Genomic DNA, 17,063 nt, shown 5'->3' on the forward strand with positions numbered 1-17,063 from the left:
TTTCATACTCTATTTTGACAGTAGCAATGAAAAACCTAAGACTGGCATCAGATTGGATCAGGAATGTGCAAAACTGTCATTTGACCTTTACATTGAACTGCTACAATGGCTGCAGAGATATCTAGAAGCACTGAACAAGGGAGACAGGAAAGGGAAATTTATTTTTTGTAAGGAAAAATAGTTGGCTGGTGATGCCTTTTGGATTTTACACAATATTCTACAGCATTGCTTTTTAATGTGCACAACTGTTTACGACCTATATTTTAAAAGGGCACTGACTTTTGTGTAGCAATTGGAACAGTGGGCATGACTACACATCCATAGTGGTCTCTGAAGACTTCAGGTGGTACTTCAAATTGATCTATGCTAAATTGTTAACTAGCTGATAACAGTATTGTTTAGTCCAACAAGATAAGTTGCCTCTACAGTCTATGAATGTGACTTAACTGTACTCAACACATCCAAGCAGTAAGTTTTATTTTATCTTCCTCTTATTATTCAATCTAGTTCTGAAGTAATAGTCTTAATGCAAATTGTGCAAGTATCGCATAAACTGAGTTTTGTAAATGAGACTAAATGCTGAATTCCAGTGTTGGGCTGTTACTGGATTGCTAACTTGCCTGTACTGTTTTTTTTTAAAATCTAATTATTTTATGTACTAAAATGCAGTTTGGTCATTTTGACTGCACGGGCCAAATATACAGGTAGGAGTGTTTTGGGCATTTTGTTTTGGGAGGAAAGAAAGCTAGTTCAGATTTGGAGTTTAATAGAAAAGAATCCAACTAATCAAATGTCAATAGAATTTATGCTATATTACTTATGTACAGTAATCACATTGAATGTGTTTGGAGTAGGTGAAGCTGTCAAAATGAATGTGGAAGTGTCCAAGTAATATGCTTCCAGCTGTGAGAATCTGTAGGCTTTTGACATTTGATGTAGCTTTTCCATAAAGAAACTAGTGAGCTGGGTGGAGTGGTACCCTTGGGGCATCATTTAAAAAAAAAAAGATACCATTGAAAGATAAAATAAAATTTACTGTTAATTCAAATATTAGACAGTATATTTATAAGCAAGTTAAACTATAAGTTATTATTGAAGTTATATAGATGCTTAAAATCTTCCGAATATGTTTAGTCTGCACTTGATTCAGATTTTTCTGTTCCACTGTGGGGCTTAGGATATCTAATTACATGTAATGCCAATATTTCAGCAAAGATCACAACCTCCAAATGTAACCCTGTACAATTTACAAAAACTTTTAACATCCATTAATTGGGTGATAATTGCAGTTAGTTGACAGCTTTTGCTTGTAATACTGAAAAAGAGGAAATCAATTTTTATTTCACATCCAAAATGAGAACCTTGTACAGAACTGAGATGGTGCTGTAATAAATTATGTTTTTAAAAGTAAAACTTTCGGCTTCTAAACTTTCTGGCCAAAACAGCTGATGAAGCGTTTAATTAGATTCCTTGTTGTGCAAGGTGCAGTACGTAAACTGGTTGACCTTTTGAATGAAGATAGGCTCATATCAACGAGCTTGCACGTGGGGTGGATCCAGTTGTAAACGGCACGCAGACGTTTCCACTTATCTGCACAGACCCATGTTCAGACAGTGCCACCCTTTCTCATGAGATCAGCCACCATCTACAGTAGTTTATTTAACCGTACTAAATATTTGCTGGTTGTAGCACTTTGTTCCCACGCATGTTTGCTGCAGCTGTTAAAGGCTGGAGTGCTGGATTTTGTGTGGTGATGAAATACTCAGTTTTGTGTATCTTATTTACTGGCATATATATAGACTGCATTTAACACAGGGTTGTGGCATGCTTGCAAGTTATTAATGACTTTTCTGGGATTGGTGGGGGTTGAGGGGGAGTTTGGAATTCCTATCTGCAAGAACAGCCTTGGGATACTTTCTGTATGCAGGCGTGGCCTTAACAACAACAAATTGCATTTATAATCATGCCTAACAACAAAACATCCCAAGGCACTACCAAGGAGCGATAGCAAACAAAACTTGACATTGAACCACGTAAGATATTTGGGCAGGTGACGAGGTGGGATTTTAGGAGGGTCTTCAAGGACAGGCAGAGGTTTTAGGAGGAAATTTCAGAGTTAGGGGTCTAGGCAACTGAAGGTGAGGTCGTCAATGGTGGAGCAATGAAAATTGGGGATGAGTAAGAGACCAGAATTGGAGGAATGCAGAGATCTTGGCGGGTTGTAGGGCTTGCGCACATGCAGGAGCCTGTGATCAGTTGCAATGATTTAGAAAGTCATGGGTAAATTGATTCTTGAAATATAACCATTTCATGGAGGGGTGGGATATGTTCCATGTTGAATATTTTGGAGGAAAGGTCAGTATTTGCTGTAAACTCGTAAAAGGGGCTGGAGGAGAATAGATAGTGTGGCTTACATTTGTCAACTACAGTGGATCACAATTTATTGACCTGCTTTGATCACAATTAAAATCCATTAATAACTTGCAAACGAGCCACACAGTCCTAATTGCATTGACTATTTTTAAGAGTATGTAATTTAGGAGAAATTGGCAGATACACTTGCTGTTGCAAGGGATCCTGCATCTTTCCAAACTGTGGAAAAACAACTTGGTATTAGTGAAAATATTTTGCGCTCCTTTTTTTAATAGATTCGTGTTGACTTAAAATCCACAATGGAACCAGAATAATTACCGCAATCCATAAGTGTCTTGTTTGGACTATTTTGGCCATAAAATCCTAACTGACCAGCTGTACTACAGTTGTCTCTCGGCAAAGTGATTTCAGCTTTGCTTCTACATAAACTGCTGTAATTCGGGTGCAGCCACACAAAGGACATTGGATGAGAGGTGTGAGACCACCTCAAGGCGATAGCCTTGCACCATCTGCATATAGCTACAACTGTACAGGGTACTGGTGAGACCACACCTAGAGTACTGCATACAGTTTTGGTCTTTGTATTTAAGGAAGGATATACTTGCATTGGAGGCTGTTCAGAGAAGGTTCACTAGGTTGATTCTGGAGATGACGGGGTTGACTTATGGTAGATTGGGCCGATACTCATTGGAGTTCAGAAGAATGAGGTGTGATCTTATCGAAACATACAAGATAATGAGGGGGCTCGACAAGGTGGCTGCAGAGAGGATATTTCCACTCATAGGGGAAACTAAAACTAGGGGGCGTAGTCTCAGAATAAGGGGCCGCCCATTTAAAACTGATGAGGAGGAATTTCTTAGGATTGTAAACCTATGGAATTTTCTGCCCCAGAGAGCTGTGGAGGCAGGGTCATTGAATATATTTAAGGTGGAGATAGACAGATTTTTGAATAAGGGAATAAAGGGTTATGGGGAGCAGGCAGGGAAATGGAGCTGAGTCCATGATCCGATCAGCCATGATCTTATTGAATGGCGGAGCAGGCTCGAGGGGCCAAATGGTCTACTCCTGCTCCTATTTCTTATGTTCTTGTGCGCAGCTGACCTATTTGTCAGTTCCCTGCCAATCTTTTAAAACCAATCACAGAGCCCTGCTGTTCCTGGGCAGAAAGGAATGAGAGGGCAGCAGTATAACTGTGGTCTGCCTGCTTTGTACCATTGGTACCCTTTAATCCAGTCAGCCTTTGTATTCTTTAGCATTGTGGGTGAACATTTATTTTAAACTTGTCTGGTCGGCATGATGTGATCAGTGTGCTGCAAGAAGTATTATTTGTACCTCAGTTTCCCAGTACCGAATTGGGAACAATTACTGATACTATTTTTTTAAAATAGACATGCGAGACCATCTGGAGGAGGTAATCTTGTACAGCTTCAGTTTCAGACTGGGTACAGAATAACCAACTGTTGCACAGCTGAATTCTGGGGCTTTTCAAGCAGTTTGCTGCACGGCTCTGTAATTTTTTTTCAATGTTCAGGCTTTTAATGTGGAGTGAAGGGCTGACTTGTCAGCTTATTGCTCACATTAAAGCATTTGGAGGCTGAGCAGAGCTCTGTTTTGTCTTGTAACTGCATTATTGGTGAGATTGAGTGGTCTGTAAAATTCCATGCAATGGGCTTTTTGTCAACATTATAAACTCATTTGTTACAGTATCTCAACTAACTTTATTTAAAAGGCAGTAAATTGTAATTTATTTCCCAAGGTTGGACAAGGATGTGCAATTGTGTGCCTTATAATCTACGTTGAGGCATAACTAAATAATACATAACAGATCTGCAGCTTCAGAAACCAAAATGGCTATTGCTGTATCGGGTTTTTGGGTTATTATCCTTTCCCTAGTTTTTTTTTGAAGGCAAGTGTAGAAATGGTAATCACTTTGAGCCTCAGTCAGGTTAGACTAAACCTCTTCATGCACACAAAGGACAAAAGTAAAGTAGATGCTGTAGAAACTGAATATGCCTGTGTCTTTCTGGATACATTGGTTCTATACTGAAGTAAGTGATCTTTCTTATTCACTACAGTGGACAATGCTGACTTTTTAAAAATGTTACTATTACAATTTTTTAAACTCCATTTCTTTCTCTTTCCCCCCCCCCCCCCCCCTTCCAAGCTAGCCAATTGGTGGAGCTTCATCAGAAATTCCTGACATATTGGTCTATCTGTCAGTTTATTGGGTTGTATTTCAGGAGGGTCTTGTAAGGGATTCCAACTAAGATCTATAATTTCACTTGTGGGTCAGTGATTAAAACAAATCGATGTTTCCCTACCATAACTAAGATAATAAGTTCCTGCAACTATGATCTGGTCATTAGATATTCCGAGTGCAAATGCATCTAGAATGTGCTTGGTGAGATCCATACCGCAATCTGCCAATTTGAAAATAGTACAAGCACTAAAATCTGTCCCTGATTTTGGCTATTTTTCTATTTTCCATTTATAGTATTAGGGCTATTCAAATAACCTTTTCACTTTGTGCTTCTCATGAGCTCAATATAGTTCCATTAATTATTGAGATATTTTGGTCTGGTATGTGCTTAATTTGATTTTCTTCACGCCTCTGAATTTGAGGGATTCATGCGTTAAGTTTGAGAGATCTCATCAATGCAATAAGTTGAGCTGAATGTAAAAAGATTTTTAACTGATTTCAAAAAGTGCCAGAAGAGCTTAGATCCAGCAATGAATGATGGAATGAAAGTCTCTCCCTTTTTATAAGAGAATTTAAGTGGAATGAGTGTAGGCAGTTTTGATGGAGTTCTCAGTGAATAGGAGTTGATTGTGCAAAGCCACCAAGTTAATGTGTGCTGAAATGCTTTGTGGCAATGGGTAATTAGGTAAGGGGGTTGAGCGCATTGGGGTAAAGTAGGGGAACTTTGATCTTGCATCTAACCTGTGCCTGATAGTGTCCCCAGCACAGACATCTGGAAATGAAATGATTGAAATGTTGTCAAGAGCAAGAGTGCCCAACCGAGGTCTGTAGCCACATGACTCAGACTCTCAAAATACAACTTCTAAAGCCTAGGCAAGTGATTTTCACTTATTTATTTCTTGCTGTTTTGCAGTTTGTGGGCTGGAAGATTGTTGCCGCCTTGTGAATAAATGAGTCCTACGTCAAAACATCCAGACTATGCTTGTAGCAACAGGCCCTGCTATATATATAAATTAATGGGGACTGTCGACTTTAAACTTTACATCTTTTCAGATGAGCTGTTAAACCCCCTCCGGTGGAAGTAAAAGATCCCATGGCACTATTTTGAAGAAGAGTGGGGGAGTTCTCCTCGGTGTCCTGGCCAATATTTATCCTTTAATCAACATCACTAAAACAGATTATCTGGTCATTATCACATTGCTACTTGTGGGAGCTTGCTGTGTGCAAATTGGCTGCTGTGTTTCCTATTTTACAACAGTGACTACACTTCAAAAGTACTTCATTGGTTGTAAAGCTTTTTGGGACATCTGGTCATGAAAGGCACTATATATAAATGCAAGTCTTTCTTTACGTGGAATGCACCTAGATGACAAAGGTAGGGGGGGTTCTTTGATATGTTGCACAATTGAAGCATAAATTGGTGGTGGCACCAATTTTACTGCATAAAGTTATTGCAGGGATAAATCCACACCCATCATTCTGGCACTGGTTTATGCCTGTAATAACTTCCAAATGTGAAAACTTTGTTATTCCTCTACCTCATTTCCAAATGGATTTCAAGTCCAAGTTGGTACTCGTCATGCCTGCATTTGGTGCAAGTAAACAGACTAAGCACCGCAAACATTGCCTGGTTTCTGTCTGATTAGTCAATTGCTTTTTATTGGTTAGGAGAAAAGCAAGCTTTTTGTGGAGAAATTTTAATGCTTAGGAAAATGATCATATTGGAGGAAGAAATCTAAATGCTTTACATTTTTTAATGCTGCTTAATTATTTTATATGGAGTAAGACAGTCATGTGACGTACACTTTTACCGTTCAAATAGCTACGTTCTGTAACATTGTAGTAATCCTACATAACAAATGTGTTAAATTAAGATATTGAAGGCTTGTTGTAATTTCAATTACTTGGCAGCTTTCACAGCATGTAATGTAAATTCAACCAAGGGAAATTGATCGGAATTCATAAATGAAGACTTTGAAATAAATATTTTATCTTGTTCCTTCATTTACTGTAGGCTTCAGCTTTAGGTATTGGAGCCATGTGTCTAACCAAAAGCCCTTAACCTGTCCTCAGAAGCCACAATTCTGCAGAAACATAAAGCTGACTTCTGTAACTCGCTGTTTTAAATTGGTTGGTCAAGACGTGACTCTTGATAAAGTGGCCTAAGAAACATAGTTGTGAAACAAACCCGTGTGTGTGTGTGTACACGCGCACAATAGCATAGGTGTTCATTCCGTAGAGAAGCCAGAACATGTCTGTCTTGTTGACAACTTTAACTGCAATATTAAATGAGGGCGTCTCTGTCTACAAAGAAAGTTTGACTGGCTCAGCTTAAAGCAGCACAACTACTTCAGATCATTGCAACTTTCCTTGCCCTGTAAATGTGTGATAGATTTAATATAGGTGAACAAGGACAGTTTACGAAGTTTATTATTACAATGCGGTGTTGCTGGTGTGTATTTGGCTTGCGCTGCTTCTTGCCTTGAGTGTTTTATTCAATACTGTATATAATGGAAATAAGTTCAGTTCCAGTTTTTCTCGTCCAGAGGCATAAGCTGTAATTAGATGTACTATGGTTTGATTGGAAGTTTGAAAGGAGACATTGCACATCTTTATACATTTTATGGCTTTATTGAACATTCAGACAAGCAGCGGGTGCAAGGTAATTGCTATCGTCTTGCACATGTTATGAAAAGGGTAGAATAGGTGGCAAGTTTCATTTCTAAAGTAGGAGGGGTGAAGGGTGGGTAAAATATCACTCCAGCTGAAATGTTTTGGGAGAGACGGGATGTTTGTAGGCCATCTCACATGGAGTTGGAGAAGTGAAGGGTGATAATAGGCGTGTTGCTGGGCTGTAACACTAAATTGAGACGAAATCAACTGCTGTAGTAATTCTCGACTTCTAATGCTTTCACAGGACTCTGAGCTGGGAGGATAAAATATTGGTAACCAGTGAACTGAGCACATAGCGGGCAAGTTCCTATCACTTCACTTTCATAATGCAGCTTACCAATGTGGATGTTACTGCTGCTGAATATCCTTATGCCAGTAGGAGAAGTAGTTGGAATTGCATGAGATTTCATTATACTTGGAATTTACTGTGTGGAACTGGTCTCGACTATGTGACAGTTGAGGCAATAGTCTGTTGTGGGTGATCTGTACCATCATCCTGGGTTTTCAGAATATTCAGCATATTATGGTCATCAGTAGTGCCATATAGGTGTGGGTATAAGCCAAATCCAGACTTCATCCCCTTTCCCTAGTGTTTGACCAATGCACGAGTCAAATTTGGTACAGTACATGGTAAACTGGTAACTAATATTTTTTTCTTGCCGCTGCCTTCTCTCTTTCCTTCCCCTAAACCACACTAGACAAGAGTACATGAGACACTATCATGCTCTGGAATTTCCTCCCTAAGCCTGTCATTGTCTTTTTTTGAGAACCTACTTTTGTCAAGCTTTTAATCACCCCTCCTATTATCTTTCTTTGGCTCAGTGTCGACTTTTGTCTAATACCGTTCCTGTGAAATGCCTTCAAATGTTTTTCTACATTAAAGATGCTTTGTAAATGCAAGTTGTTGTTGTAATATAAAATTACCATGTATGTCGATAGAGAAAATAGTTAGAAGTAGCCAGCACAGATTTCAAAAGGGAAGATTGTGCTTAACAGACCTCTGAATTCTTTGAGGAGGTAATAGATGGGGGGAAATGCAGGGGATATAGTATACATGGACTTTAGGAAAGCCTTTTGACAGGACACCACATGGGACATTACTAGGGAAGATTAAGGGAATGGATTTAGAGGGAGGATAACAAACTGGATTAAAAATTGGTTAGAAGGCAGAAAACAGTGACGGCACTTTTCCCGAATGGTTAGAAGCGGGTGGTGGTGTCCCACATGGTTCTGTTTGGGGTCACTTCCTTTAGCTATTTTTAATCAATGATGTGTATAAAGGGCTAGAGAGAGAGTTTTTGGAATTTGCAGGTGATACTGAAATAATAGTTAATTCTTTAAAAGACAAAAGGAAGCTACAAAGTGATATTGATATAGGGGAATTGACTAAAACATTCAGTGCCAGTAAGTGTGAAGTGATTCATTTGGTTAAATAAAAGCAGTGGTTATACTGTGAATGGAAGTAGGCGCAGTGCTGGGGAAGAGCAGAGGGATTTGGGATACAGGTTCACAAGGGTGATCAGGCCATGGAACAACCTAAAATAAATCCTAGGTTTTATCACGAGAATACAAAAGCAAAGAGGTAATGATGAAAACAAAAGCAAAATGCTGTGGATGCTGGAATCTGAAATAAAAACAGAAAATGCTGGCAATCTCAGCCAGTCGGGCAGCATCTGTGGGGAGAAACAGTTAACGTTTCAGGTCTCCAACCCGTCGTCAGAACTCTGGTAATGATGAACTTATATAAAACCTTAGTAAGACCTCAGTGAGAGGATTGTGCAGTATTGGGTCCACACTATAGGAAGGATATTGGGACTTTAGAGAGAATACAGAACAGATTTGCTCGGATGCTGCTGGTATGAGGAAATACAAAGAATGACTTGAAAACTTGGGTCTTCTGTTTTCATTATAACAAAGCAGATTATGGGCTGATATGATAGAAGTGTTTAATATTATGAAAGGATGGGACAGGGTAGATGGAGGCAGACTTTCCAGTAGTTGAGGGCTCTGGAACAAGATTAAATGGAAGAGATTTAGACCAGGGGACAGGAGAAACCTCTTCAGAGTTGAGGCTGTGGAATCCACTCCCAGGATTAGTGGTTGAGGCATCATCATTCAAGATTAGACTCGGTGGATAAAAGAAAAGGGAATAAAGGGATATGGGAACAGGGCAGGTAAATGTGAATAGAACTATTTGCTTATGTGGAGGGTAAACACCAACATGGACTCGTTGGGCCGAATGGCCAATTTCCATTTTGCAATTTCTATGTTCCATCATATTCTAAAGCAACCTGTATATCTATACTGGTTAAATCCTTCAAGACTAGCACTTGTTTTTGGGCAGTTTCACAATAAGCAGGCTATATTTCATTGTTGCATGGTAACTGACTTGTTTGTTTTTTTAAATGTGGAATGTAAAATCCTTCCTATAGTGTGGATCCAATACTGCACAATCCTCTCTGAGGTCTTACTAAGGTTTTATATAAGTTCATCATTACCAGAGTTCTGACGACGGGTTGCAGACCTGAAACGTTAACACTTTCTCCCCACAGATGCTGCCCGACTTGCTGAGATTGCCAGCATTTTCTGTAAATGGGTGTTGCTTTGTGCGTGCCAAGTCGGAGATTACTGTCTTAATGAGCCCTGTTGCTGGAGAGGATGTGCAATCTTGAAAAACAGTCAGCAAGAAGTATCTATTTTGGTAGATGATAGAAGTGTGGCTGCGTAAATAGACAATGAAACAAATATTGATTAGATTGCATACAAACATATCTGTTTCAAACATACTGCTGATGCAGATGTAACCAGATTACATTTAATTGAATGTATTATATATTTTATATTTTGATGACATCCAACTTCACTTCTACTATTCTTGTTGGAATGGCTCTGTAAAACCAAGTTGACAACTGCTTTATAGCATACTTATCTGATGGAGCCCATCCTGTTCAGTGGAACCTTGAATTCACTTGCATGCAAAATTTTGTTGCAGCCCTAATTGGTTTTTAAAAAAGCAATTTTTAACCTTGCTATTTTTATATTTAAAAAAAAATACTGATTAGCACATATGCTCCACAAATCTTAAGCCCCCCTCCCATTCCTCCTTTCTCCCCCGTCTCGGTATCATTCTTGTTTCTCCCCAAGCTGTGCATTTGGTGGAAGGAAAATAAACGTGTTAAATTAAAAGGCATAAGATCCTTTTGCTGTGGATTGTCAAATGGGTACATAAAGGAAGTTTAGTTTGAGAATATAGATGAATTATTCTCAGTGCAGAATCAGTAACTCCACAAATCAGGCTTTCAAAGACCAGAATGTATAATATACTTGGTTCCACTTCCTGCCAAAAAGTAGGATCTTCTTGGTGTCAGTTACATCAATCCTGAATTTTTACCCTGGCTTTGGTCGAAGAATAAACTGACTTGAGATTTGAAATTGGTTTGGCACCTCAGGAATTACTTACCATTCTCCAATATGGAATATTTGTTTTATCTGAGGCTGTAGTCGGATCCATCACCGTTGAAACGTTGCCATTAATGTTGGTGGTCTTTTTAACGGAGGCCTACAACAATCAATTTGCATGCAACTTTGTGAAGAAGGATTTTGCCTCTAATCCCTGATGCTTTGTTATCCTTTCCCTTCCCCAGTGACTTTTAATGGTATAAATATTGCTGCTCTTTGACTGTGTTGTGAGCATGCTATTAACCAAATTATTTTCGATCTTGCTAGTTAAGTGCATTTTGGAAAAACTCCATTGTGTGCTTGTGCTGACAATGGCAGTTCAAATCAAGTGTCACTTTAGAGTATTGTCAACCTAATTCCATGATGCACTTTTTTATGCTTGGTTCTCATTTAAAATGAAGGATGTTTGTACTGTGGAACATTGTACTTTTATAGATCAGATGTACCAGAGCCTGCTGCAGAGTAAATCTATTTCTACACCACCCTGCATCTTGCAAGAACACTTGGCACTGTGCAAATGTGATATTCTTCATTCTTGCATCAGCATAGTGAGGCGAAATATCAGGGTGGTTTTAATCTTATCACCACTAGCAATTGAGTGGAGGCTGTCTAAACTAATTTTGTATAGTATCTTGCAGCCAACAGTGAGGAAGCCTATGCTTCGTGTAGGCTGGCTTCAAACATAAGTCTTGTGGGTGAAAGGTCTCTTGCATATTGGCTGCATCATGTAACTTTCTCCATATTAAGTTTATAAACATTGTACAATGCAAAGGATTGATAGTCAAGGTATGATTGGGGTGGCAGAAAAGTGGAGGCAGGCCAGGCAAAAGAAAAATGTTCGGTTGCAATAACTGCAGGAATTTAGAGAAAGTTGATATTAAGTCTAAAATGACCACTTTTTCTATTCCAGCTGTTGAGAAACCCAAGTCTCATCAGACAAGATCTTGTATCCGACGTACCTCCTCTCTTGACACCATCATCGGACCTTACCTGATAGGACAGTGGCCTCGCGACATTGACTCTACATCGTGGGAGAATGAGAAAGCTACACAGGTATTATAGCTAAAGATCCATAATCGGCACGTCTGAAAAGCATCAGCAGTTAGTCTTGCATTGATCAGATGAATGTATGATGATTTTTTGAAAACCAGCAAAATGGAGTAAATATAGATTTGAAATTTTGTAGAAAATGAATTTCAGTATTTGACAGTAGAACCGTACACATGTACCTTTGCACAGTTTAAATTCCCTTTAGTGTTCTTGAGGTTACCATATTATCCTGGTGCTGTAGATATAATACTTCAATCTTGAATAGAAATCTTGTGTACAATAAATAGCTGAAGTGTCACTCCAAAGGCCAGAATAACTCGTACGACAAGTTTTATAACCGTAGAAAAAGCATCATAACTGTTACTGTTTTAATTACTCCCCTGTACACTTCTTGTTCTTCCTCTTTGATTTTTTTTGGAGTTAATTTATAGTTTGAATTCATAATCTAAATCTGCTTCATGATCCAATGCGTCAAGAAAGCTGAGAGGCAATGCTTAGCTGGATCTGATATTTGTTATTAACCTAGAAGGTTTACACAAAATGGAAGTTGTAGCATCCTGAGGTGGAGAGATTGTAGAGAAAACATTTAGTGAAATTTTAATAGAAGACAGATGCAACATTTGAAGGTATAATGTTGAGCATCAGGGTAAATAAATAATGAAAACCAGCAAGCTGAGGCTAAAGAAATGCAACCCAAAATGGATGAGCAGACAAATTAAAAATGAGATTAAGAAAAAAAGGAGCATCCAAAAATCCTGCAGGGGCAAAAGGTTAACCCATGACTACAGGGAAATGCTGTAATCTGTTAAAAGTTTGATCATCGTGTCCCAGAAAATTCATAGCAGCTGAGGTCAAAAAATCTTGTGACAACAGTAAAGGGTTAATCAGAGAAGAGCTGAAAACTATAAATGATAAATGGGCTCAAAATGATTATCTGAAGAAAGTAGTCACAAGAGAAGACAGGACTAATATGGCCTCCCAAAACTGACGTCACATTTATCACTGATATCAGAGTTTGAATATCCTAGAAAGGCTATAAGGGCTCAAAACAAATGTCTATGGATAGATGGGATTTATCCAAATGTTGAGAGAGATGAGGGCAGAGATGTGTGAAGACATTAAGGGAGTCAGTGGACACTAAGTACTGGAAGATTGGAAAATGGGCCAACATGCTCACATTCAAAATATAACGTGATCACAACTTTCATTTTATGTAGCACCTTTTTAACATAGTAAAATGTCCCAGAGTGCTTTACAGGAGCACTGTCAAACAAAATTTGAAACTGAGTCATGTAAGAATCTGGTGACTAAATAAAAGCTTGGTCAAAGAGGAAGGTTTTAAAGAGTCTCAAAGGAGGAGAGTGGAGATAATTAGGAAGGAAATTTCAGAACTTGGGGCCTAGGTAGCTGAAGGCATGGCTGCCAATGGTGGAGCGATTTTAAAATTGGGGATGCACAAGAGGCCAGAATTGGAGGAGCACAGAGACCTTGAGAATTGTAGGGCTGAGGGAGGTTATTGATATGGGATTGGAGGGATGTGAAAACGAGGATGAAAATTTTAAAATCGTGACATTGCTAGACTGAGCACTGGAATGATGGATGAACGGGATATGGTGAGAGTTAGGATATGGGCAGCAGGATTTTGGATGAGTTCAAGTTTACGGAGGGCATAAGGTGGGAGGCGAACCAGGAGAGCATTGGAATAGTTGAGTCTAGAGGTAATAATGGCATGGATGAGAGTTTCAGCAGCAGATGAGCTGAGACATGGGTGGAGATGGGTGATGTTACGGAAGTGGAAGTAGGAGGTCTTGGTGATGGAGAGGATGTGGGGTCGGTAGATAGAAAAAGGCAACTGCAGACCCGTTAGTCTTGATTCTCTGCCATATAAAATAAGGGAATTGATTATCGGGAGTGAACAATATTATCTCCAGCAGTAGTCTAATAAACAGCAATCAACATGGTTTCAGAAGGGAAAAATGTTGCCTGACCTGCCTCAGTTCTTTTGATCAAGTGACATTCCAAGTGGACTGTGGCAAGCCCTGTGATTGTGATCTCCTTTTGATTTTTCAAAAGGCTTTTGATAAAGTCCACATGAAATGCTCAAGTCAAAGCTTTGGGGATTCAAGGTAAACCTTCAGAATGGATAAGAGACCAGTATTTGTTAAAGTTGTCAGGAGTTTTAGGGAGCAGGTGTCCTGAGTGAGGTGAGTCGTGGCTCAATATTGAGATCACTGCTGTTTCTAGTTTTGTGCAAATGATCTGGCTGCAGAAACAGAATACAAAATGGTCAGATTGGCTGATGATGCATTGCCAAATTAAGTGAGGTGTTGGAATCTCGAGGCACTCCAGTTACAGAATGTGTTGGATAAAATATCAGCATAATTCCCAAGTGTGAAGTGCTGAACATGGGAAGTTAAAATAGGTGACCAATGAACTCCATGAATGGTTTTGAATAGTTACACATGAAACTGAAAGAGACCTTGGCATCTTGCTAAACTCAGCTGTTCAGCCATCCAATCGATGCACTACAGCGAACAACAAAGCCGATAGAATGTGCTCAACATGTGAAATAGACTTACAGGTAGTGTAATGTATATAAAAACCCCTTGGAATAACTGAAGAAACAGTTGAATGCTATAGTGTAGAACCTTTGGGGTTTTGTTGACTGTTGTAGTAACCTGACTTTCCACATTTGTCATTTAACTTGTGGTGATTGTGAAAATGTGAAGTTAATGTCCTTGAAAGAGAACCTGGGTCATGGTTGAAAGTACAGACCCTAAATAGATGCTCCATCAAACTACCATGTCTGTATTCCAGCAAGATTGTGCTTGGTTGATTTACAGATGCACCCAAATCTCTTTCAGAAATTTTTGGTGCAATGTAGCTTCAGCTGACATGATTGTAATAACCTTTGTGTCTACCATGATCCAGTTATTATAAGGGTTGATTACAACTTTAGTTGTTGTGCAATGTCTTGTCTGAACCCATGTCTTGGCTTAATGTTGCTGTGTAGGGGAGGAAAATGATGTGGGCATTTTTGGGTACATATTTATTAGGAGACGGGAAAGTGATGCCGACTTGTAGATTTGAGATAATGTAATTCATATTGGATAGCCTGGGAACTAAGACTGCCCAGGTGAACCATTTAACTTGAAACTTTTAACTTGTTTAAAAAAAAAAGTAGCTTTTAGTAATTAAAGCAAATGTATGCCAGTTTTATTTGTATGAAATATTTTCCATTTTACTGTTTTGAAGTTGTTAGTTAAACCTCCAGATTTGTTGATGTGCTCATATATGGGTCGACCAAGACTGCAGCAATAAAATGGCCATCTGCTTCGATGCTGTATTTTATATAGCATAGTAAATGTATGACTGTACATCTATGAAGTCTCACCACTTGATGATCTGATCGCTTTCCTTTTGAGGGCTTAATTTTGTATGTTTAAAGTTTGAGCCCCATGCAAATATTTAGATTTCCTATTACTATTCTCTTGTGCTGTTCTGTCTTTTTTTTGGACTGGTGAAGCAGTTTTTCCCCATCCCAGAGACAGTGGATTTGCATCTTTTATATTCAAAAAATCTCTACATATCTCTTAGTAGTGACTGCTTATCTGGAAGAGCTCCGATAGGAGAAACCCACTAGTGCCTTGTCCCTGGTGTATTTCTGAACTGCTTCCATTTGCTAGGCTTCATAGCGTCTTAGCTTGCTGGAATGTATCTGTGCAATGCAAATTGAAACCTAATGAGCTTTTTCAATGCTGGAGGTGAGGGGAGAGAAAGGAGCAGCAATTGAAACACTAAATTAGAATCATTCCCCAACTACTAATGTGATTTTCTGTTCACTTAGGACCACTGTCCAGTATGCCATTGCAAGGGATAGGTAGAATGTATGTTTGTTTGTAGTTTCTCCTTTTTGCAGTTGCACAGGGCCTTGGTGAGGCCACACCTTGAAAATTGTGTACAGTTTTGGTCTCCTAATCTGAGAAAGGACATTCTTGCTATTGAGGGAGTGCAGCGAAGGTTCACCAGACTGATTCCTGGGATGGCAGGACTGACATATGAAGAAAGACTGGATTGACTAGGCTTGTATTCACTGGAATTTAGAATGAGAGGGGATCTTGTAGAAATGTGTAAAATTCTGACAGGATTGGACAGGTTTGATGCAGGAAGAATGTTCCTGTAGTTGGAAGTCCAGAACCAGGGGTCACAGTCTAGGGATAAGGGGTAAGCCATTTAGGACTGAGATGAAGAGAAACTTTTTCACTCAGAATTGTGAACCTGTGGAATTCTCTACCACAAAGTTGTTGAGGCCAGTTCATTAGATAGATTCAAAAGGGAGTTAGATGTGGCCCTTGCAGCTGAAGGGATCAAGGGGTATGGAGAGAAAGCAGGCAAGGGGTACTGAAGTTGCATGATATTGAATGGTGGTGCAGACTCGAATGGCCTGCTCCTGCACCTATTTTCTATGTTTTCTGTTTGTACTGCCATGACATTCCAGCTTGTGTTCATGACCGGGGGGGGGTGGGTGGGGGGGTGTAGTATGTTTCTTATCTTTTGCAATCTGCTGCAAGATGTTCAGGCAGCTGCTTCTTGTGTTTGTTCCTCTCCTACATCTATGATTGTGCTAATGACTTGGTGTCAGTAGCAACGATGCCTATAAAATGAAATCTTTTGTGACAGTTAAACTTTGGTTAATACTGTCTCCATATTCCTCGACTGGTGAGGAATTATCTAATCTATGGTTTCCTTTCTTCTGTTGGAGTGTGCGTCCTGTTTCTCCCCAGGAGTTGTGCAATCCTATATGTAATTCCCTTGACGGCCATGTTAAAATAGGACATTTAGGCCCCAAGTTTCGTGCCACGGTGAAAACGGCGCACCTCCGAGCTGGGCGCCTGTTTTTCACGCCTAAAAAAAAAAAGTCCGATATTCTCGAGCTCCTTGGAGCTCGATGTCTGCTTGGCGCGGCGCGCTCATCGCAGCAGGGGACGGAGCCTAACACTCGCGCTGATTTTCTAAGTAGCAGGGGGCGGGTACAATTTAAATTAGCCTTCGTGGTGCCGGCAACCCTGCGCGTTGCAGCGTGCGCGCACGCGCAGTCTCTCTCAAACATTGGCACTCGGCCATTTTTAAAAATACTGAAGAAAAAGTGAAGATTTGTTTCTTGGACCCCTGCAAAGGCTTGTACTTTAATTTTTTTGATATTTCTGTGTGTGAGGGAGTGCTTTTAGCAGCACTGGTGAATAAATCACCTGCTGAAATCAGTGAGTTCAGCTTTTCACTGCTAAACTTGCAGAACCGGTGCTGCATT

General features: G+C 39.6%; 1 protein-coding gene across 2 annotated transcripts in view; it reads left to right on the forward strand.

The window, feature by feature from the left end:
* LOC139233850 (glucocorticoid-induced transcript 1 protein-like) overlaps positions 1 to 17,063 on the forward strand; it is a 63,060-nt gene that overhangs the window by 1,399 nt on the left and 44,598 nt on the right. For both annotated transcript variants that reach the window (XM_070864445.1, XM_070864446.1), the window contains exon 2: positions 11,616 to 11,758. In XM_070864445.1, the coding sequence (XP_070720546.1) occupies positions 11,616 to 11,758 (143 nt within the window). The remainder of the gene's footprint in view (positions 1 to 11,615; positions 11,759 to 17,063) is intronic.

This window comes from Pristiophorus japonicus, chromosome 21 (genome assembly GCF_044704955.1).
Source record: "Pristiophorus japonicus isolate sPriJap1 chromosome 21, sPriJap1.hap1, whole genome shotgun sequence".
NCBI classification, from domain to species: Eukaryota; Metazoa; Chordata; class Chondrichthyes; family Pristiophoridae; genus Pristiophorus; species Pristiophorus japonicus.